We start from the raw sequence: 23,122 nt of genomic DNA on the forward strand, positions 1-23,122 counted from the left end.
ATCCTCCTTTTTCTATTTCTCTTGTTATGACTTTTGAACATTATATTTGTTTTTCTATTGAATAAAATACTACTATTATCTTTAAAAAATAAAAGAAAAATATTAAAAATAAAAATAAAAATAAAAACCAATCGAACCCTTATAACAACTTACAAAGTGAATCAAATATTTTTCAATTTTTTAGTTGGTGATTTACTTTGATTTGTGTTTTTGGTTTGAGTGATTTAATTTCAATTAGTGCAAACGTTTATACATTTCTCTTAAACTACAAGATTATTCTATACGGATAACTAATTTTTAATATTCACTTAACATGATTGGGTATTATATAACCACATTGTCTATACAATATGTGATATATTTGGTGTATAGATAGCAAAATTTTTAGATTTGCAATTATAGATAATTACTTTGTGCTCTCCCACAGTCGAATGTTAGTACATTTGAAAACAAGTTTAGCACTTGAACTCAAAATGTTGGCAAATTTAGTTCTTGTTAGTAAAAATTTGCTGTACCAACTAACTAAACCAGCATAAGATTAAAATAAAAAAAGTTGGTAAAAAAATTAGACCTGGATTATCTACCCATCCACCATGTTATATACACTTTCAACTTTGCAACAAATAATATAACAGTGAATTCTTTTTACTTTTTTCTCCTCATAAACTCCAACTCTAATATCATTGTCAAATTAAGGCCGCAAATGTTTATCAGCAGATTCATGGAGGGGAGATGACAATGAACTGCTATGTTTGCTAGGCGCCGGTGTGTTCTTCCGAGACTGTCGTTTCGTTTGGACAAGCACCGGTTCCTGCTCACCCTCTTCACTCATTGCTTCGCTCTCACTGTCTTCGTCGCCACCCTTGAAAACAGGATGGATATAAGCACTCTGTAGGAACTCTTTCAAATTGAAGTTCGGCTCTCGGGCACGCTCCAACGTGTCCTTCATCATTGCTTCCTGAAGTTCATATACACAACATGAGAATTCACATAAATTTGATAGAAGAATGAACTAAAATGTCAGCAAATAATGGCATGAAAGATTCAAATTCAGTTTGTGTCGCGAGTTCTTTGTGTTTCTGTCTTGAGACAGTTACCAAACAGAATCTTTAAGTATGTCTCAAACATTGTATTTACTTTGCTTATTGCTCAAGGCAAACATGAACACTAGTATGTCTTAATATCAAGACTAACCTGTAATGGATGCCGAATGAAAGCAGGTTCATATCTCCCTTTGCAGAAGCGATGAAACCAAATGGTTAAAACAGGGAGAGTGATGAGCAATGGAGTTGAGTTAGAAGCTTCTTTTGTACTCAGTAATCCCATTAATAGAAGCTGTGAGATCACTAAAGCAAATATAATGCGGCCATGTACATCAGGCCAGAAAGCTGCAGCACTCTCATATTCTTGGTTGTACACATTTATAATCTGCCATTCAATTTGATTCATTAGCCTTAGATAAGACATGCATAAAGAATGACATGCAAACAAACATGATTATAGTTCGGAATTGTTACTAAAAACTAAACTGAATCTGAAAAGATTCAATAAATACTATAGTGTTATAGTGCAAATGCATCAAAATGATTAAAAGCATCAAAAGAGAAGGAGAGTTTAAATTTTCTTACCTGATGACGATAGACAACATATGCAAAACCGAAGAAGACGATGATGTATGGAAGTAAGAAAGGGGTGACCACAGCATAAACAAGGCCAAGTAAGAAATAAAGTTGAATTTGTGGTTCTCCTGTATTGAAACCAATGGTTCCCGGATCCATTGCTTCTTCGCGGTCCTTTTCAGTCTTCACCAAGAAGGTGTTTTTCAAGTGATAGAATATCAATGGCTTCAACCTTAGAATCTCACCAGCACAACCAGCCCAACCATCAACCATTATATATGTTATGAAGAAAGTTGCCTTCATAGGAATTGAGACACCAATAGTCTTTGGAATTCTACATACATAGCAAATGTAAATATTATTTAGAAAATTTTTACATTGTGGTTTATGGTTAATAGGCGTAAGGCTGCGCGGAGGACTTACTCATTTGCAGACTGGTGGATAAACTTATCCAGTTGCTGGAAGGCAGTCCCAGTAATTATGCTCCCAAGAAATACATTTATGAACTGAAAGATATAATATCTTGTTGCTGATCTCCTTTCGAGAGCAGACGTGCTTATAAACCCTTCGAACTTAGACATTATCATCAATATTGTTGGCAGAAAAATGAGGAATATCTTCAAAGCAATCCCAGGAAGGAAACCTTGTATAAAAGATTTTATAAATGGTCTGCAATAAAAAAAAAAGTTAGCATAAGATTAGAAATTCCAACACATTTTGGGTAGTAATTAAACTCAGTTGCAATGATAAGAGAGAATTACTTTGATGCATTGTTGGTGTAAAATATATTACACTATCAACTAATCAAAAGAATTTAATGATGTATCAACAGTACACTCTAATTATGATTACTAAATCAACCAAAAACAAGAAATATGCATTAATCTTTTAAGAAAAAAGATGGCATTGATGGAAAACAATGCTTACATCTCAATAAAGGCCCTCAAGAAAGGAGCTGCTTTTTCAATGCCTTCAATGTTAGCAAGTGACTGCACGAATGCGATAGGAATCATGAAAAAGAATGTCAGAAAGAAGAAAGCCACTGCAACTATAAGCCTCCTTATTGTGAGGGAAACATATGGTATGGCCATGTTATTCCAATACACATCACGAGGTTCCGGAGCCCATTCAGTCAGCCATGTGGTTGGATTTCTGGACTGCTGAGTTTGGGCACAAACTGCTGCACCCCAACGAGTTCGGAAAGAAACAAAAGCTGCTGGCATTATGGATTTAGGATCTTTTATGACTTTCTCTCTCTCCAATTCAATCTGGAAATTCATTTATAGAAAGATACAATCAAATTATGAAATGAAGAAGTATTATTAAATGTTTACATTGATGGCATAAGATCATGTGATCCACCAAGTACATAAGAAATTATGAAGTACATGAAATTGTAAAGAAGGATTGGTAATACTAACTTCTTTTGAAAGTTTATCGATTTCGTCAGTGTAAAAATCAATTGCGTCCACCCTATTGCCGCAAAGTCCTAAAAATCCAGTCTGCTGACACAATGTTAGCCATGTGCAAAGAAAGAAAAGAAATGCATGCATTGAAAAATAGCATGAGAAAACTTATGCTGAAACCAAATTCAAAATGGACAAATAATTCGGAGTGCATAATTGGATTGTGAAGGCATACCTTTTTAGTTGGCCTTTCGGTTTGATTTCTAGAATATTTAAGTTGGTAGTAGTCAAGCCAGTTCTGCTTTTTCTTCTTCTTAGCAACTAGGCTAGAAAGTTTCTTTGCATTGTAAATAACCTGCATATATAAATATAATTGCACTGTAAGTGAAAAGAATAACAAAGCAATTTGGATATAAAGATAAATCATTGAAGCCACACTGCAATTATGGTGTGACAATCCTGTAACATAAATTGACTGAAATTGTTGCAGACTTTAAGATTATCATCATATCTATCTCTTTTATAAATATCTTAATATTGTTATTTATACTAGTCATGAAAACAATTCATTTAAACACAAGTAATAATAATTATGATGTCATTTTGACACCTTACCTAATGATTCATTCAATTTTCACAAAATTATCAAAAACCAAAAGAACAAGATATAAGTAATGAAAATTTGGGATCGGACCTGATGAGTGAGATAGTGGTCTGGATGGTTGACCAAGAAGAAATGCTCCACTAGCTCACTAACTGATTCATCAGGATCAGGTGGTACATTCCTAACAAGTACCTGCACAAGTAAAGAGTAATTTCTTTAAGAAGAAGTAAGAAGGAACCAAAAGTAAAATAATTCAAGAGCACTGTGACTTTTGAAATAAAAACAAATAGGATACACTTTTTGAGTATAAATTTTGGATTAGGAGTTAAACAATCCTAGTACATAAATCCTTATCCAGAAGCATTGTTACTGTGATTATAAACATATCATAAGTCATGGAACATGATCTTACTGTGAACTGGTCAGGACGGCGTCGTTCTGAAGCAAGAAAATGCAACCTCATTGTTGCAATAATCTGATACTCCCTTTTCAAGATATAGCATGTCCAAAAGGTAAAAGCATAGGCCATTACCAAATGGGTCCAAAATCTGCAATACATTTAAAACGTTATTTGTGTATAAAAATTAACTTCAATTACCGAAAGCTTCTTCCATAACAAAGAAAAAATACCAATACAACATTTGCTTACCTGTTTGATCCTAATGGAATGTTTGAAATGGAAAGCTTATCTATGCTGCTGTAAACCAAATTTGAACGCTTCAAGGTGTCGTTGGTCCAATTGACAGGTACCATAACAGAAAATGCAAGGAGTGCAATGGGGACAAATATTTTTAGCCTGAGAATATATAGTAAATCAACAAGAAAGAAAGGAACAATTTGATCAATGCCTGCTCGAAATTAATATATAAATTTAATATCAGATACACAACCATAGTTACTGCAAATAATATTTTAGGAGCATACCCGAGCAAGTATATCCTCAAGTATACGGCGGAATCCAGGCCTGCATGGTCAATTAGTTCCGGTTCCGGCATTTGCAATGCTGCCGGCATCCAATTCAAGAACCTTATATAAGAATTGAAGTCTAAATTGACAAACTTGCTCACAAATGCTCCTGAGTGCAAAGGACTGGTCCTTAAACCCTTCAAATACCATTTCGGAAAGTACACTCTATCATTTATAGGTTGTATCCGGAGCACAGCAAATGCAATTAAGAAAGTTAATGCACTGAGGAGGTTTATTGCTGCTGCAAGTCCTATATCACCAAGTGAAGCCATTTGCACACTTCAACAAACTAGAGAATAAGCTATTCCCTGCAAAATATATATACAAGAACTATGTCAAAATTCCACTTCATTTATAAAATTAGAATTTAAAATTGCACTTCAGGTACTGCATTGACAGGTAAAAGACAAAAGGACTAGTTTGACAAAAAAATTTTGTTTTTTTTTTGTACTAAGCTGTATTTTTGCCTCCCCCTAAACTCATTACCAATTTTTTATTATTTATCCTTTTTTTTTTGTGAGCCATGGAAGTGAAAATTAGCCCTTCTAAGTGGCAAAACCATCCTTCATAAACTTGTAAAATGTATGAACTACCAAACCGTGTGTATAGGACATGTTGTTTTGGTTACCATAAAGTCCACAACCGAAACTGAATGATGAATCTACCAGTTCTTACAACACAACAAGAACTAAAATCCAAAACTTCAAAACATGTCAAATTCTTCCAAAATTTCTATTTCATCTAAGCTATCGATGAACATAAAAGAAAAGGGTCTGTAAAATAAAAAAAAAAAAACAAACTCGTAAAAATTCTACATTTGCAGAGCTGAAAGGTGAAAACTTTCATGATCAAATACCTCTTTAGAAACTGCTACTCTCAGCTGAAACAAAAAACGAAAATTGAGCACTTCTTCTTCTACCCAATTGAGATGATCACAGAAAAATAAGAAAGAGAGAGAGAGAGAGAGAAAGAGATAGTAGTGTTAGTTCAAGCGACCAAAAGGGGAACAGCCAGAGGCAAAAACGTCACGAATCGCCTAAAGTTGAAAACTTTATGGCATTTGATTGCAGAAAATGGGAATTAGATATTGAAAATGAAGTTCCGTAAGGGGATGTCTCAGTCAAGAATATGAGGCAAGATTTGTGTGCCTACTGAGTAGTACAAAAAAGAGCAGGTAGACCCATTCATCATGTGTGAGTGATATTGATTCAGATAAAGCGATGTGAATATTTAAAATATTGAAAAACGGAGAAGAGAGTGAGAACTGTGTATGACTCAGAAACAGAAGAGAAAAGAAACCAGGTGGCAGAGGAACAGTGCCTACCGTTACTATTTTTCTGTCGTTTTTCTCATGTCCTGCGTCTATGCAATCAAACAAAATCATTTTTATATCAAATTCAGTCTTATTTTTAATAAATTTTAATTATTCTATGCATTTCTATAAGTTTAACGAATTTTTAATTAAATTTTTATATTTTTTTTAATTAAGTTCTTATACAAAATCAAAATTTATAAGTAAATTTTTATCGTAATAAAAATATTAAAATTAATAGAATATTTTATTAAACTATATAAAATATTTAATTAAATATTAGATATTTAAACATATTTATTTTGTTTAACGAAATATTCTATTAATTTTAGTATTTTTATTACAATAAAAATTTAATTACAAAATTAAATATAATATAGAGACTAATAAAAAAATAAGAACTTAATTCAAAATTCATTGAAATTATAAAAATTCATTGATATTACGCGTAGTTAACACAAATGTTTTTTTTTTAAGACAATATTAAACTCTTGACAAACTATTAGTATAGAAAAAATGAACTTTCTTAGATTTAGTTCTAACGATATAATTATACATTAAGAAAATATTTTGATACCCATTATGTATTAAAAGAAATAACTATATATATAAAAGACACTAAAAAAAACTATATAAAAAAAATATTTTTTTGAGATGTGCTTATCGCTAAACATGATATCATGACGCACGCGTGTAATTTTTAAAAGCTAAGATTAATTAAGTTAAAAAACTTTTAAATATGAAAATTTATTTACATTTTAAAACTTGCATAATTTTTTATTTAATAATTTAAATAAATCATGTGTTTTAATATTCTTAATTAATATATATCCTTATAAAATTTGTTATCAAGATTTTTATTACCAATTCATTATTATTATCATTATTAATGTCCAAATCTAAACACATGTAAGCGATGTTACCGGAAAATCACACGTAAGAAACGTTGTGATTATCTATTAATCTCGTGAAAAATTTATTTGGTCAACCTTATTCGACATATAGAAGATACATATATAGAAAAAATAAATTGAATTTTGAATACTACTCAAGACTTCTTTATACTAATAAATAAATTTTCCAAATTTTATATTTATTAGTAAATAGTACTTACAAATACAAATGCAAATACAAATAATAATAATTACTTATTTTAAGCTTTCAATAATAACAATAAATATTTAAAAATGTACATTAAAAAGACTCTAAAATTAAAGTCATACAAAATTCATCCATATAGATGATGAATGTGACGATATAAATTACAAATTGCAAGGGATCAATCAATGAATAAATAATATAGAAGACATTATAATTATTTATGGGTTGGCCGCATGTGGAGTTTGAAGTCACTTGCCGACGTTTCTCTCTTTATTCTTTACCTAATAATCTAACGGCTCTATTTGAAATCAATGATAATAATAAAGTCAATAATAACAGTTCAATGTCATAAAAGCCAGGAAACTGATCGAATAAGACGTTCATATCTAGCAGAATTTCTCATTCATTCTTGCTTTTTTTTTTTTCTATTCTATTTTTTGGATTATAACTTGTTTAAGAAAAACATCCTCTATATATGTGTTTTAGATAGTACTTTAAAAAAAAAAAAGAAAATCATTATTTAGATTTGATTAAAGAGGGGTACTTTATAGCAATGACGAAAAGGCACGTTTAATTTATTGACATTTTAAAGTGTATCGATTCGAAATCTTCAAATATGTTGAATTTGAGAATTTCACAGTCACTAATTTTAATTTTCCTTATTTGAAATAAATGATAGTTTAAATATATATATATGATTTTAACATGAACGTATTTATTTGAATATTATGTGAATATGTGATGATGTCATTTGGAAAAAGGTTATTAATTAGTTGTAAGAAATTTGGGTTAGTTTACGTTATAATAATGTTATATTCTAAGTTTAAATATCATTATCATGATGATGTTAAAATACACAAATAAATATCAAAGTCAACTACTTTTTTTTTTTTACTTGAATTTAATTGGTAAATATATCACTATTTCAAATGTGAGTTTGATTTTTTTACTCATCTTGTTGAAATTTTATATTAACAGTTCACTGAGAAATTAACGTCATATGTTCACTACAAAAAATACTATATGCACATATAAAATATCACTATCATATATTTATATATACATGTGATGTTTAACATATTTTTAATATATATTTTATATATCAATATATATTTTATACTAATAATTAATTTGATAATTGATTTTTAATTTACACATAACATAATTGAATATTAATATATATATATATATATATATATAGAGTTAAATATAGTGTACGTGTGTACTCTCTTATTTTAAAGTCACCAAAAAAACACTCTTATTTTAAAATACAATTCCGTTACTCATACATTTGTTATGGTGGACATTATTTTAGCAATAATATTTTTTTATAATCAATACACATTTCTTTTATTTTGTTAATTAAAGAATAATATAAATATACAGTTAATTAAAAGCAACATATTTTTATATGAATATTAGAAATGTTTGGTATATGAATATTATCATTCTTCAAAATAAGTGTTACGTTTTTTATATTTTAAATACATTAATTTTTCAATGAATATAAAAGCTAAAAGAGATTTTTATTTTAAAATAGAGGGACTAACATATAATAATACATAACCATAATTAAACTATTTGAAAAAATATGCTGGATAGATCCAAAGAGAGCAATTAGAAATAAAAGATGTTATGTTGTTAACCCAACTCCCACCCCACTTCCCCAACACACACAAAAGAAAAATAACTAAAGATGTTCTTTCCTCTGATTTCTTAATTCTGAAAAAACAAGAAAACTTATAATGAGAATATATGTATGTATGTATATAGAATACTTTCATAAGGAAAATAATGTGTACGCATTTAATATAATTAAAAACTTTAAATTTTATATTTTCTATAAAATATTTCACTTTTATATATTTAGCAAAAATGATAAAATTGTGAAAGAATAGGAAAAGCAAATAAAGAATTTTTATTGATTATTGATTGATTGAATTGAACATGTGTTGTGAATTATGAGGGTAAAACTAAATATATATAGAGCATTGTCCTATGAAAGATAAAAGTAAAGATAAGATAAGAAGAGAAGATAACATAAAGATAAGATAAGATAAAATAATAAAGACTGAAATTAGAACTGAATTTATGTATTCTGTTGGGCTGAATTTGTGGGCCACAAGACTTCTTTATTGTTGTCATGGGCTAATATAGAAGAGTAGTTTAATAAAAACCCAATACTTTTATATAGAAAAATGCATAAAAAACAAAATCCATCATTGACCCCAAATAAAGAAACTAAATCTATCCTTTAATTGAATCAAGTATATTATTATTATTATTATTATTATTATTATTATTATTATTATTATTATTATTATTATTATTATTATATGTAACTTTACTAAATTAATATAAGTGTTTTCTTAAAAAAAGAAAAACATTTTTTTTGTACAAGGTTTTTTTATGGAATATATAATATATACTTAAATACTAGTTGATATAAGCAAAATACCATATATAAAATCTGGAGTCAAAGATTAATTATAAGCTAAGTTTAAGATATTGACTGTTTTAATTTTGAAGACAAGGAAAGTGTAGATTTTGATGATAGCATTGTGAAAGTGAAACCCATTTATGATGTGTTATGTCTATCCTCTAAAATGCTTTTATTTTGAAACTCTATCAAAATTATTTCCATCGCGATACCTGGTGAGGAAGTAAAAGATCGCAAATTATTTTTTATATTGGAATGAGAATGGTATTGTATAAGATTATAGATATTAATTTTAGATGTGGATTTATAATGTAAAAATCAAACCATTCGATTTTTAAGGAACAAAAATTGGACCAACTAAAATCACAAAAAAACAGATCCTTCAATTTAATATTAAAATATTTTAAAAATTTCATGGCAAAATAGCTGAACCAATCGATTACACCCTTTCCGATTTTCGTACCACAAAAGAAACACTAACATTGTTAACATAATAGGATCGCACACTAAGTTTTGATTGGCCTATAAGCTAGCTAGGTAGTGATTTATTGTTTTTAGAAATAATTGATTTCTCCTTGAATTCAAGCATCTAGAGTTTTGTAAGATACAAGTGAAGTGATTCATTGAGAAGGGAATAACAGATATCCAAACCAAGGAGACAACATAAATGAAGGAGTGTACAAGAAAAAAGATCCATCATTTTATGTGACCAAAGTTGGTCCTACGTTGTGTGAGAGACATATGTAACGAATCAAGATGAGGGGTATGTATGGTATCAATATGTATTAATAATTTAATATTATATGCTTAGAAGTTATTACAAGACATTATTTGTTTTATAGGAGCCTCTCAATGAAAGGAAAGAAAAAATCACATGCACATATCTATAATTGCCTCATTAATTTGTATCCACAAAAAAGGAAAAATAAGAGTGAAATTTGGTATAACAAACTGAATGTATAATCTTTTTTTTTTTTTTTCCGTGTGTATAGTGTATAGTGTATATTACTATTCTGTAGACATATATATTTCTGGGCGTAACTGCGTAAGTCACCAAAAAAAATATTTCTGAACTTATTTTTGGGGCTTGGTTTGGGCTGGTAACTAACTCGGACTATAACAGCTTGCTTAATAACCTACACAGCCCAATAAGAACCTTAAGCATGTAAAAAAAAAAAAAAGGACTTAACGACATTCCAATTTGACTTTCACCATATTTAAATTTTATTTACTGAATATAAAAAAAAAAAATTCATTTGAAGTTATTCAACTTTTCTAAAAGAAAAAATATAGATAGATAATAAAAATACTAAATAATGTAAACAATAGATATATTGGATGTTCATTTTATTAGGTGTACGGATGATTATTCTAATATTAAAATTTAGGTAAATAATTTAGAAGTATAGTATGTTTTTATTTGATTAGCGATTATTCATATTGTTCAAAAAAGTCATTGATTATCTAGTATAACCCTTTCTAAAAACTTTAAAATGAGTAAGATCAAAAACTAAATCCTGATAGTGGTTTTGAGATTCATGACATGCATCAATTTGATTCTGATGTTTTAAGTGTATTATTATCGTCACCGAAATTAAATTTTGGATATTATAATAGTCTCTTGATCCTATCCTAATAACAATGACTCAACAAATAAAATGATAAGCTAATACTCTCTTATCACGCTAGATAATTTGGTGAAACGGCATTGTCTGTTTTTGGCGTCCAATTAAAATATGTGTACAAATCAATTTGCATGCTCACAACTATCAAAACACGCCATTTATGCTTCGATTAGTTTCTATAAAAACAATCATACATAATGTCATATACTCATATATAATTTTATTGTGTTTTCAATCAAAGTGTCACTCGATCCTATTAAAAATCTAAAATTATACATATAATATCAATTGAGAATTAGTTCTTTTCCCAACCCAATTTCATTTCATATTTTTTTTACGAAAATGCGATAAGGTGTAGATTAATATCTCTCTTGAAAATTCGTAAATTATTTTAAATATCAAAATATATTAAATAAAACCATATATATAAAATTTATTAATCATGATATAAGTTGACAATATATGATGCATTTTATTAAAAAATTGCACATAACACATAAGCAAACTTCAAAAATCCATTATTTTATGCGAGCCAAGTTAGTCCTACATTATACATATGTTGTTCGTTTGATGTGTATAAATTTGTAGTATTATAATGAAGTAGTTAAAATTTTAAGTTAACTAAAATCTCTTTATTTTTTTATATTAGAATCTAAATACATTAGTATTAAATCAGGTGATCATTTTTATGATTTAAATTATATTATTATTTTATATTTCACTTATTTAATTTATTCTTTTAATTTTATAAAGAATCTCAATTTTCCCTTATATTTGTCAAGAATAGGACACCAAATTGTTTTTGTATTGATCATATAAAATAAATTTAAGCCGTGGTTGCTTTTTGTAAATCGAAAATAACATTCTAAATCTAACCCATTTGAGATTTGACAAATTCAAAATTTATAGAATGATCCTATGTTACATTCAATTAAGTTTAGCTTCGATTCTTTTTAATTTGAAAATTTTGATATAATTGACATCTGAATGTATGAGTATTCTAATACCTTTGAAAGCTATATATAACTGAAGAAAGCTATGACAAATCATTTTAAATCAAAACAAAAGCAAATTAAACAGATCAATAATTAGGTTATCTTATCTCTAATTCACAAGAAGTTGAAATAATAGATGATGACTCATGTAGAATTTATTTATTAATAGAAAATAGAAATAGCATATTTTATTCAAAAAACAGAGTAGTTCACATCATTACAGAAAAAAAAAAGAAAAAAGAAAAAAAAAAAGAAAAACACAAGCAGCTAACACAGTCTCATACAATTTGCATGGCCTCTCATCTCCTGTGCATGTTTTGTTAATCATATCCACAAAGAAGTCTGGCAAGCCACAAGGGTTTAGCAGTCTTTATAAACAACCTTCCAAGGAACATCCCAAATACCACTCCGCATCCATATCCCACTGCAACTGACTTCCACCCAAATAATGATTCTTTTGCCTCAGCAAACACTGAAGGTGGTTCATCATTGCTGCATGACTTTGACAAAGGGAATCCACAAAGCATTGGATTATCTTTGTAGGAATCATTTTGGAATGTATTGAACTGTTTCCCTGTTGGTATCACTCCCTCCAACTGGTTTTCAGAAAGGTTCAAGACAGAGAGAAAATTCAAATTTGTCAAAGACATAGGTATTTCACCTTTCAGTTGGTTGCATGAGAGGTCTAACCATTCTAAACTTATCAAATTACCTAAAGTTTGTGGAATTTTACCACTGATTTTATTGTGAGAAAGGTTAAGCCCTCTGAGAAAATTCAATTCTCCAAGAATTTGTGGAATTTTTCCTTCAAACAAGTTATTTGACAAATCTATGGTTGTGAAAATAGTTAATATCCTTTTCATTTCTCTCACTTGACCTTTCATAATGATCACAACAGAGTCATTATATCGGACATCCGATATAATAGAATGGGTTCTCATATACTCCATCCCATCAGCTTGAGTATTATCATTTGGAGTCATCATTCCTTGAAACTCTTGAAAGTATTGCATTGGCAAAGGGCCACTAAACTTGTTATTAGACACATCAAAAATTCTCAACCTTGGAAATGGATGCTTCGTACTCAAACAAGTGATGGTACCATGAAATTTGTTATTTCGTAAACTGAGTACTTGTAATTCCTGAAGAGCTTCTAGCCTACTGGGAAATACATCTTCTATGTTATTGTCACTCAGGTCTAGAACTTCCAGATATGTGCAATGAGCCAAAGATTGTGGTATTGGTCCCTCTAATTGGTTGCCATTCAACTTTATAGTCTCAAAATAATTATTCTTGGAGAAGTTTCCAGGTATGCTTCCATAAAAGTTGTTGATTTGCAAATCCAAAACCACGAACCAAGGAAAGGATCCCAAACATTGTGGAATCTTGCCAGTCAAATTGTTGTGAGACAGGATTAGCACATTGAGGGAGCTTGCATTGCATATTGTTGAAGAAATGCCTCCTGTGAACTTGTTGTTTGAAACTGAAAAGTACTCGGTGCCATGTGGTGGAATTGGAAGATCTCCTTGCAACTGGTTGAAACTGAGGTCAATAAAGTCCATGCTCTTCCATGTGTGCAAGAGATTATCACCAAACCAATTGGGAATATTTCCATGGATTTTATTGTTAGAAAGATCTAAAATTCTTAGATTTTGCAGTCTAGGTAGGAATGAAGGAAAAACAGTAACACTACAAAAAGATAAATCTAAATTTTTAAGTTTGGGTAAGGTATATTCAACACTATTATTACTATCAACAGAGAGAAGTTTATTGTTAGAAAGACGAAGAAAAGCTAAATTTTCCAACTTTGAAAAATGAGAAAAGTCCACAAGACCACTCAAGTCATTTGATGACATATCCAAATCAGTGAGATTTTTTTGAAATTCAAATATCGAATTTGAAAAATCACCTTGAAATTTGTTATGAGAGAGAGATAAAGAAGTCAATGAATAAGTGGAGAATTTCCTAATTGGCCCTGTGAGTTGGTTCATGCTAAGATCTAGCCTTGTCAATGAAGACAAAGAATAGCACCAGTCTGGAATTGTCCCATTTATAGAGTTATTAAACAAAAAGAGTGTTTCTAGTTTTGGAAGTGTGGCATTTTTGCTTGGAATTGGGCCGATTAATTGATTATAAGACAGACTTAAGTAAGAAAGTTTAGTTAGATCAAGTAATGATGATGGCAGTTGGCCTCCTAGACTGTTAGAAGAAAGTTCCAAGATTTCTAATTTAGTTAAGTTGGCGAACACATCTGGGATGTGACCACTGAACGCATTACGACTAAGATCTAAGTAGGTGAGATGTTTGAGGTTTGAAAGCAAAGATGGAATCTCACCATAAAGTCTATTTAATGAAAGGTCCAAATGAGTTAGTTGAGTGAGGTTCCACAAAGACACAGGAATTCCATCAATTTGGCAATGCCATAGCCTTAGTTGGTTAAGAGACTTCAGGTGGCCTATGGAATCAGGTATTTCTTCCGAGAAAGGTATCCCAGAGAGGTCCAAGATCCTTAGAGGAGTGCTCCAATTGGACTTTGGAAGTTCAACCGTCAGCTCTTCATTGCCAGACAAACTTAGTTCTTCAAGATTAGTTAAACCAAGTATACGAGTGGGAAATTCTCCATGCAATCCAGTGTCCTGAAGACTCAGGATCAGCAAAGAGGATGAGAAATTCATGAGCAAAGACAATGAAGTTTCTCTAAGGGAAGACATCTCTACGTCATCTAGAATCAGCTCTTCCAAGTTAGTGGTGTTACCAATGAGTTTGCTCCATGTGGATTCATCAAGTGTCAGTTCATTCCTCGAGAGATCAAGTGAGAGTAATTTAGACAAGTGTGAGATTGTGGATGGAATATGTCTTTCAAATGATGAGAATGATAGATTGAGATGGGTGAGACTCACAAGATTACCAATTCCAGCATATATTGGAGAGTTGGAGAAGTCATTGGCAGCAAGGTTGAGTTGTTGAAGATGCGTGAGATGGAAGAGTGTGCTGTTGGGATGAAACTCGCCTTCAAGCATGCTGCAACTCAGGTCAAGCCCAATCACGTGACCTGATGTGGTGTCGCACGTGACACCATCCCACTCGCAACAATCCGTACCATTGTTCCACGACGCTGTCTTGTTGGAATAAGAGGAGCACTCCCAATCATCGTACAATGAAGTGTTGATGGCAAATGAGTTCTTGAATTGGAGGAGGTTTGAGTTGTCATGGTGGTTGCATAGTGGCAACACCGATGAACAAGTGGGAGACGGAGTATCAACAAGAAGAAGAAGCAGCAGCAACAAAAAAGTATAACACCTCATCATCATGTCACATACAATATTTAGATTTATTTTCTCTTTATGTATATGTGTGTGGTGCATGGCAAGTGATGAATGCAAATATATATAGGTCATGCCGTGCGTGGAATATGCTCCAAACTCTGTTAATAGTGTGCTCTGTGCTACTATTTTTTCCACAACTAACCTCACTGCATATTTGCATTATTGCATCTATTAATCAAAGTAACACGTCATATTTCCCTTCTTCCTCAAAGTTCAATATAATATTTTCTATCTTAATTATATATGCCTCTGTATATAACTTAAGTTTAAATAAAAATAATAAGGTTAATAAACTATGTGTATTTATCTAGGTATATACGATGGGAAAATTTTCACATGTTACATCCACTTTATTGAAATACTGCTATGCCATGTACGAACCGGTAGCTGGTAAAACATTGGTTATGTAGCAAATAATGCAATACCTAAAATATCCTTGAAACAATGTGTAAAAAGACTGAATGGCACTGAGTCTATTGACACAGCATTGACCATCGGCTTTGTTGTTTTATGTTGATAGAGTTTCAACTTTTAAGGCAACCCGCGCTATACATGGCTTGCAGCTAATGGGCTAATTTATCTAGTACTATGCAAATATTTCTACTAATTAACAAATGGATATGCATCTATTAAAATGTCATGTTTTTTTTTACATCAATTTGCATACATTTAACCATTTTATTTAATCTCTTTACTTATAAAAAGTTTAACATAATTTGTAATTCATTAAATTTTTATATTTCTTATTTTAAATAAAAATTTTCATTAATTTAGTCAACTTCTTTTTCTAATGAATTCTTTTTTATATCTAAAATTTTTTTATTTTATCTACATTTACCTTTTTTATTTTTAATTTTTTTTGTCTAAAAGTTATTTGATATTTAATATTCCTTTTTCAAAATAAGTATCTTTTTTTTTTTAATTTTATTAAAAAGTTAGTATATCTAAATAAAATAAATATTTGAATACATTATTTTTTTAAATGAATCTAAGAGATTAAAAAGCAGTTATTTTGGCATATAAGAATGATTGTATATTTTTCCAAAAATATAATATCACGAGTCAAGACTTTATATATAATTAATGAGATTATCCTAACTTTAAAAATGGTATGAATTTTTTTATTAATGCATGCATGATACTAAAATTTTAAATATATTAGATTATATAAATATCATAATATTATTTTTAGAAGTAATTTTTATTTTAAAAATTTTAATTTTAAATTGCTTACCTGCTGATTATATAAGGGTAAAAAACCATTATAAGCCAATGCCATCTAGAATTGACGTATATAAGCCAAATTGAAAATCGTTTCAGTAATGCGCCAGATGCTATATTTATATAATTCGAACCAGTATGGTTCGAACTGCATATGATAGTAATTCGAACCTGGGCAGTTCGAATTAGCAGTTGATTGTTCTTCATAAATCGAACCAGGTTGGTTCGAACTAAGAATGCACCTAATTCGAACAAGGTTAGTTCGAATTACACACAGCACGCGTTTCTAAATAATTCAAATTTGACTATTAAAAAATTAATAATTTATTAAAAAAATTTATTAAAAAAATTAATAATTAAAAAATTAAAAAAATATATTTTATTTCATACATTAAAAAAAAGCTAACAAAATATTTAATTACGAGACTTCTTTAAAATATTTGTGATCTATCAATACTCTTTTGTCCATTTTTAATAGCTCATGAATATTTTTTAATAAATTCTTTTAATAAATTTATTTAAATTATACTACAAAAAATATTTTATCCTATGCAAAATAATTTAAAAAGAATGGCGTAAAAAATGTTAAGAGTACTATAAAAATTTGTAATGTTCTAATAACTTAGACAAATACATGCATGTACTCAAATTTTAAATAAAATACTCTACATAGTCAATAATAATTTAGAAATGAAAGAAACTATTTTATTCTATACAAAACAATTAAAAAATATATTTTATGAGAATAAAATATATTTCATAACATCTTTTAAGCTATTTTTTTAAAAGATGTTATGAAAATGGCTTAAAAGATATATTTTATTCTAATACAAAATATTTTGTAACATCTTTTAAGCCATTTTTTTAAAAAATGGCTTAAAAGATGTTAGGAGAATAAAATATATTTCATAACATCTTTTAAGCTATTTTTAAAAAAAATATATTTTATTCTAATACAAAATAATTTTATGCCATTTTTTAAGCTATTTTAAGCCATTTTTTTAAAAAATGGCTTAAAAGATATTATGAAAATGGCTTAAAAGATATATTTTATTCTAATACAAAATATTTCATAACAACTTTTAAGCCATTTTTAAGCCATTTTTTTAAAAAAATGACTTAAAAGATGTTAGAAGAATAAAATATATTTCATAACATCTTTTAAGCTATTTTTTTAAAAAATATATTTTATTCTAATACAAAATAATTTTATGCCATTTTTTAAGCCATTTTTTTAAAAAATGGCTTAAAAGATATTATGAAAATGGCTTAAAAGATATATTTTATTCTAATACAAAATATTTCATAACATCTTTTAAGCCATTTTAAGCCATTTTAAAAAAAAAATGGTTTAAAAGATGTTATGAAATATATTTTATTCTCATAAAATATATTTTTTAATTATTTTGTATAGAATAAATAGTTTCTTTCATTTCTAAATTATTATTGACTATGTAGAGTATTTTATTTAAAATTTGAGTACATGCATGTATTTGCCTAAGTTATTAGAACATTACAAATTTTTATAGTACTCTTAACATTTTTTAAGCCATTCTTTTTAAATTATTTTGCATAGGATAAAATATTTTTTGTAGTATAATTTAAATAAATTTATTAAAAGAATTTATTAAAAAATATTCATGAGCTATTAAAAATGGACAAAAGAGTATTGATAGATCACAAATATTTTAAAGAAGTCTCGTAATTAAATATTTTGTTAGCTTTTTTTTAATGTATGAAATAAAATATATTTTTTTTAATTTTTTAATTATTAATTTTTTAAATAAATTTTTTAATAAATTTTTTTAATAAATTATTAATTTTTTAATAGTCAAATTTGAATTATTTGGAAACGCGTGCTGTGTGTAATTCGAACTAACCTTGTTCTAATTAGGTGCATTCTTAGTTCGAACCAACCTGGTTCGATTTATGAAGAACAATCAACTGGTAATTCGAACTGCCCAGGTTCGAATTACTATCATATGCAGTTCGAACCATACTGGTTCGATTTATGAAGAACAATTAACTGGTAATTCGAACTGCCCAGGTTCGAATTACTATCATATGCAGTTCGAACCATACTGGTTCGAATTATATAAATATAGCATCTGGCGCATTACTGAAACGATTTTCAGTTTGGCTTATATACGTCAATTCTAGATGGCATTGGCTTATAATGGTTTTTTACCCATTATATAATGTATATTTTACAAGGGACAATTATTTATAAAATTAACAAGACTTTATTACTAACAAATAAACCCATAACTCTATAACTATGTGCAACTATTTAATGTTATTTATGTATATATGTCTTTTCCTTTATTGTACGAAAATGCTTTCATTTATTATGTATATGTTTCGGGTTTATTAATATTTAAATATAGTAAGAAAAATATGAATTTAAATACAAATATAAAATACAATTTTTTGAACTTATATTTTTTATCTTTAAAATTAATTTAATTGTACATTTGCAGATTGGATCGGATTGAATCTGATCAGATCTCGAAAATATCCGTAAAATATAAAAAATATTTTAAAAACTTATTTTGATTAAAAAATACCAATAATTTTTTTTTACTTTTTTTAATTTATTTATTTTTAAAATATTATTAAACATACTTTTCTTAAATAATAAAAATAAAATAATACAACATATATGATAATTATTAGTTGAAATAAAACATAAAAAAATATTTATTTTTTTTATTTTTGCGGATCCGCAGATATACGGATTCCTACATAAAATTCGCAATCCGATCTTATTAGTGTTGGGAATAATACACCATTCCCCCTTTAGAAAATACCTTTCACAGAGAAATAAAATAGACACAATCACAACACAAGAATTTAACGTGGAAACTCCAATTACCGGAGAAAAAACCACGGCCGTTGTCAAATGACAACCAGAGAATATCACTATGTGAAAATTGTTACAACACATAGACTTCTTTCTCTCTAACACCGGCACCCCAGTACACCCACACTCTCAAAGCAAATATTTAACTACACCTCACACCACTCTCTAATCAAAGAGTATAGAGGAAAAGAAAAGTCAGATACAAGCTTTAAGTGTTTTCGACTGGTGCAAAGAATATGGAGAACTTAGCCTCATATTTATAGCCTAGGCCACCCACTCCATTTGCTATCCTAAGCAATGTGGGACTAATTCAACCAAATCCTAACAATCTCCACCTTGATTGAAATAGTCACACATCTTCAGCTTCCATTGTCAACACCGACAATTCTTTGCTGCCATTGTCTATACCGACAATCATAGTTCAGAGAACTATCATACTCCACCATGAAAGTATACTCACTTGGAATTAGACCACTCCAAGTATTTCACCTTGGTACAGATCGAAACCTTGCTGAAAATTCATGGTGCAACTTCCAAATTGGCTTTTTCCTGGAAGTTCTTCAGCCATCGACCTAACTCCGCCATACACCTTGCATCTCAACGCCAATCAATGCCCGTGTGTAATTGTGGACCCGATTGCCACAACTCATCCTTATCCATGGCAGTGCGGTAATACCATGAGGATACTTCTTGTCTTCTAGAGAACATCATCTTCTCTCATAGAGAGAGCAACCAGAGATCTTCTCCTTCAACGCCTTGTGCAAACCTGATTGTATCAATACATCCTTGACTTGTATTTGCCACAAGCCAAAATTGATTCTTCCATCAAATTTCTCTATTTCAGGCTTCACAGCACTTGAATATCCTGACATTGTTGCAACCGTATACTGGAATAGTATAACTCAACCGTGCACTAGGAAGGGTCCCCAGGAAAGAGAGGTGGGTCACAATGGACACACTTAAATACCAAGTCTTTCCTTAGCCAGAACCTTTCCAAACAGCACTCTCACAGTGTCACACTGCCTTCCAGCAACAACAACAGCAACCAAAGATCAACCTCAAGCCACAGGACAAAATTCTTTTCTGATGTGGAAGGTCAGACTAGGCTGCAACCACAGAGCATACTAAGAATAAATCCCACCGAACCGAAGCTCTGATACCATTTGTTGGGAATAATACACCATTCCCCCTTTAGAAAATACCTTTCACAGAGAAATAAAATAGACACAATCACAACACAAGAATTTAACGTGGAAACTCCAATTACCGGAGAAAAAACCACGACCGTTGTCAAATGACAACCAGAGAATATCACTATGTGAAAATTGTTACAACACATAGACTTCTTTCTCTCTAACACCGGCACCCCAGTACACCCATACTCTCTCAAAGCAAATATTTAACTACACCTCACACCACTCTCTAATCAAAGAGTATAGAGGAAAAGAAAAGTCAGATACAAGCTTTAAGTGTTTTCGACTGGTGCAAAGAATATGGAGAACTTAGCCTCATATTTATAGCCTAGGCCACCCACTCCATTTGCTATCCTAAGCAATGTGGGACTAATTCAACCAAATCCTAACAATTAGTGTACAGATCGAATCAATATCTGCAATTTTTAGATCGGATTCAGATAAATACTGCGGATATACGGATCATATCTGATCCATAAACATCCCTAAATGTTTAAAAGTATAGCTAAAAATATATTGTTAGATTATTGCTAAACTAAAGAAATTGAACTAATGGCTAAAAGTGTCAATTTGATTTATTATGTTTATATTATTTCTTTTATAAAAAGTAACATGCTATGATTATTTATAATTTTGATTTTATTTTAACTAAATACTATTTCACTTATTTTTTTCTTAGAAATGTTTTTTTTAATTCTATAATGTCATAAGTTCATTTAGAAAAAAATAAAATGGCTAAATGTTATAAAGTATAAATTTTATAGCAAAAATAAGAGAATTGAAATCATAGACTAGTTAATTTTATATAGTTACTAATAAAAATATATATGATACTATTTAGAAATCATCTCAAAATAAAACTCGTTTTTTTATTCATGAGAAAATTTTTATTATATTTTTTTTTTATCTTTTTGCTTTAACTTGAATATATGTATAAGAAATTAAATAATGTTAAATAGGACATACATCATTTTAATAAAAAAAAATTGCATTTAATTTTTGATTGCAATAAATAGGATGATAAAAAATAACTTTTATTATTATTATTATTATTATTATTATTATTATTATTATTATTATTATTATTATTATTATTATTATTATTATTATTATTATTATTATAGTGTCATATTTCTAATAGCATATAATAAACTATACTTGTTAATTAAATCAAAATATCGTAGCATTTGTTTTTTCTTATCTATACACACACACACGTATAATTGATAGTCATTTTAAAATATAGAAATAATCATTAAAAAATATTAATATATATATTTTTTAGACTTACAGTATATTTTTTAATATAATTAAAAATCACTAAATAATATTAATCAAAATTGAATATTGATTAATTGTCCAAATTATCAAATATTTTTTTATTTTTATACTAGTTGCATATTTATTTTTGTTTGGTCTAGAAAAGCGTGACTTCAAACTTAGTCTCAGCTTACTCTAGTACTCTACAACATATTATGGCTTGAAAAAGAAAAGGCTAAAAATTTGCAATGCAAATACAAGTTGCACAAACATGGAATTTTGAACCAATTCAAACTGGAGAAAGAAACGACCGGTTGCATATGCTTGGTGAACTTTTCAAATTGCATGCTTACAATAATTTTGCTAACTCAATCTGAACCATATAAATTATTTAATATAAATTTCAATGGCTAAAAGAATTGAAATACCAGTATGCCAGAAAAGTACAATGATATACTTGAAAACCTTCCTATACGATGATGTATACTTTCTCATAAGGTACGAGATAGATAAACAACCTATCATTGTCAGTCTATCTTATTTTTGGGTATATGATTCTTATTAGTTATTACATACAAATTTGGCCAAAGATTTTGATTTAAAATATTTGTTTGAGAGTATATAAGTACCATCTAATATATTAAAATCAGCTACTAAAATTAATTATTATAACTTTGATAATATACTAAAATAATTTATATCAATATTCAATCTTATAGTATAATTTAAAATTATACATATATCAAGTTTAAATACATTATTCCAAAATTATATTACAAACTCTATTTATAATCAAATATTTAAAGTAATAATTAAATTTAAAAATCTAAATTTAAATATACATTTATATTATAATCAAACTATAATCAACTTAGAAATCCATGTTAAAGAGAATTTTATACATGATTTTCATGAAGAACAAAAATAGAATCAACAATTCTGTTTCCTCACACAAAATATAGTTTAAATTTAATCCAATTTTATTTGTTTATTTTTTCGATAACTTATATAGTATGTGGAATTCAATATTCGGTGAGTTGGAGCTGAGACTTGAGTTTTCATTTTCTAATGAAGTAACTAAGTTATCATATGATAATAAATTAGAAAAGAAAACTGCGGTTCTAATAAAAAAGTTCAGTTGCATATTTATATTATAATGTTTGAATTTACCGTCAAAGCTATTGAAAAAAG

At 28.7% G+C, this 23,122-nt stretch overlaps 3 protein-coding genes across 3 annotated transcripts in view; all 3 read right to left on the reverse strand.

Moving 5' to 3' along the window:
- Positions 1–519: 519 nt before the first annotated feature.
- On the reverse strand, positions 520–5,835 carry LOC112764681 (CSC1-like protein At3g21620). Its single transcript, XM_025810402.3, has 12 exons — positions 5,452–5,835; positions 4,554–4,903; positions 4,279–4,425; positions 4,042–4,177; positions 3,720–3,821; positions 3,261–3,380; positions 3,041–3,121; positions 2,547–2,887; positions 2,043–2,288; positions 1,629–1,953; positions 1,195–1,428; positions 520–958 (listed from the first exon to the last, which is right to left on the reverse strand). Exons 2-12 carry the CDS (start codon positions 4,865–4,867, stop codon positions 692–694), a joined length of 2,313 nt encoding a protein of 770 aa, XP_025666187.1. The 5' UTR covers positions 4,868–4,903; positions 5,452–5,835; the 3' UTR covers positions 520–691.
- Positions 5,836–12,423: 6,588 nt separating this feature from the next.
- LOC112766872 (receptor like protein 24) overlaps positions 12,424–23,122 on the reverse strand; it is a 171,677-nt gene continuing 160,978 nt past the window's right edge. The window contains exon 2 of the mRNA XM_072222242.1: positions 12,424–12,502. Within this exon, the coding sequence (XP_072078343.1) occupies positions 12,439–12,502 (64 nt within the window). The 3' untranslated portion in view covers positions 12,424–12,438. The remainder of the gene's footprint in view (positions 12,503–23,122) is intronic.
- LOC112762474 (receptor-like protein 6) lies at positions 12,509–15,408 on the reverse strand (the record flags this gene model as incomplete). The annotated part of the gene is made up of 1 exon (XM_025808315.3): positions 12,509–15,408. A coding segment is annotated over exon 1 (2,871 nt), but the record flags the coding sequence as incomplete, so codon positions are not given.

The sequence above is a fragment of the Arachis hypogaea genome, chromosome 17 (assembly GCF_003086295.3).
Source record: "Arachis hypogaea cultivar Tifrunner chromosome 17, arahy.Tifrunner.gnm2.J5K5, whole genome shotgun sequence".
Classification (NCBI taxonomy): domain Eukaryota; kingdom Viridiplantae; phylum Streptophyta; class Magnoliopsida; order Fabales; family Fabaceae; genus Arachis; species Arachis hypogaea.

Excerpts from the sequence above, each read along its gene's own strand:
- LOC112764681 (XM_025810402.3), bottom strand. The coding sequence starts at position 4,867 with ATGGCTTCACTTGGTGATATAGGACTTGCAGCAGCAATAAACCTCCTC. Across the intron at positions 3,122-3,260 it reads CCGAAAGGCCAACTAAAAAG|ACTGGATTTTTAGGACTTTG; the intron begins GTATGCCTTCAC and ends TTGTGTCAGCAG. Across the intron at positions 959-1,194 it reads TCATTCGGCATCCATTACAG|GAAGCAATGATGAAGGACAC; the intron begins GTTAGTCTTGAT and ends TATGAACTTCAG.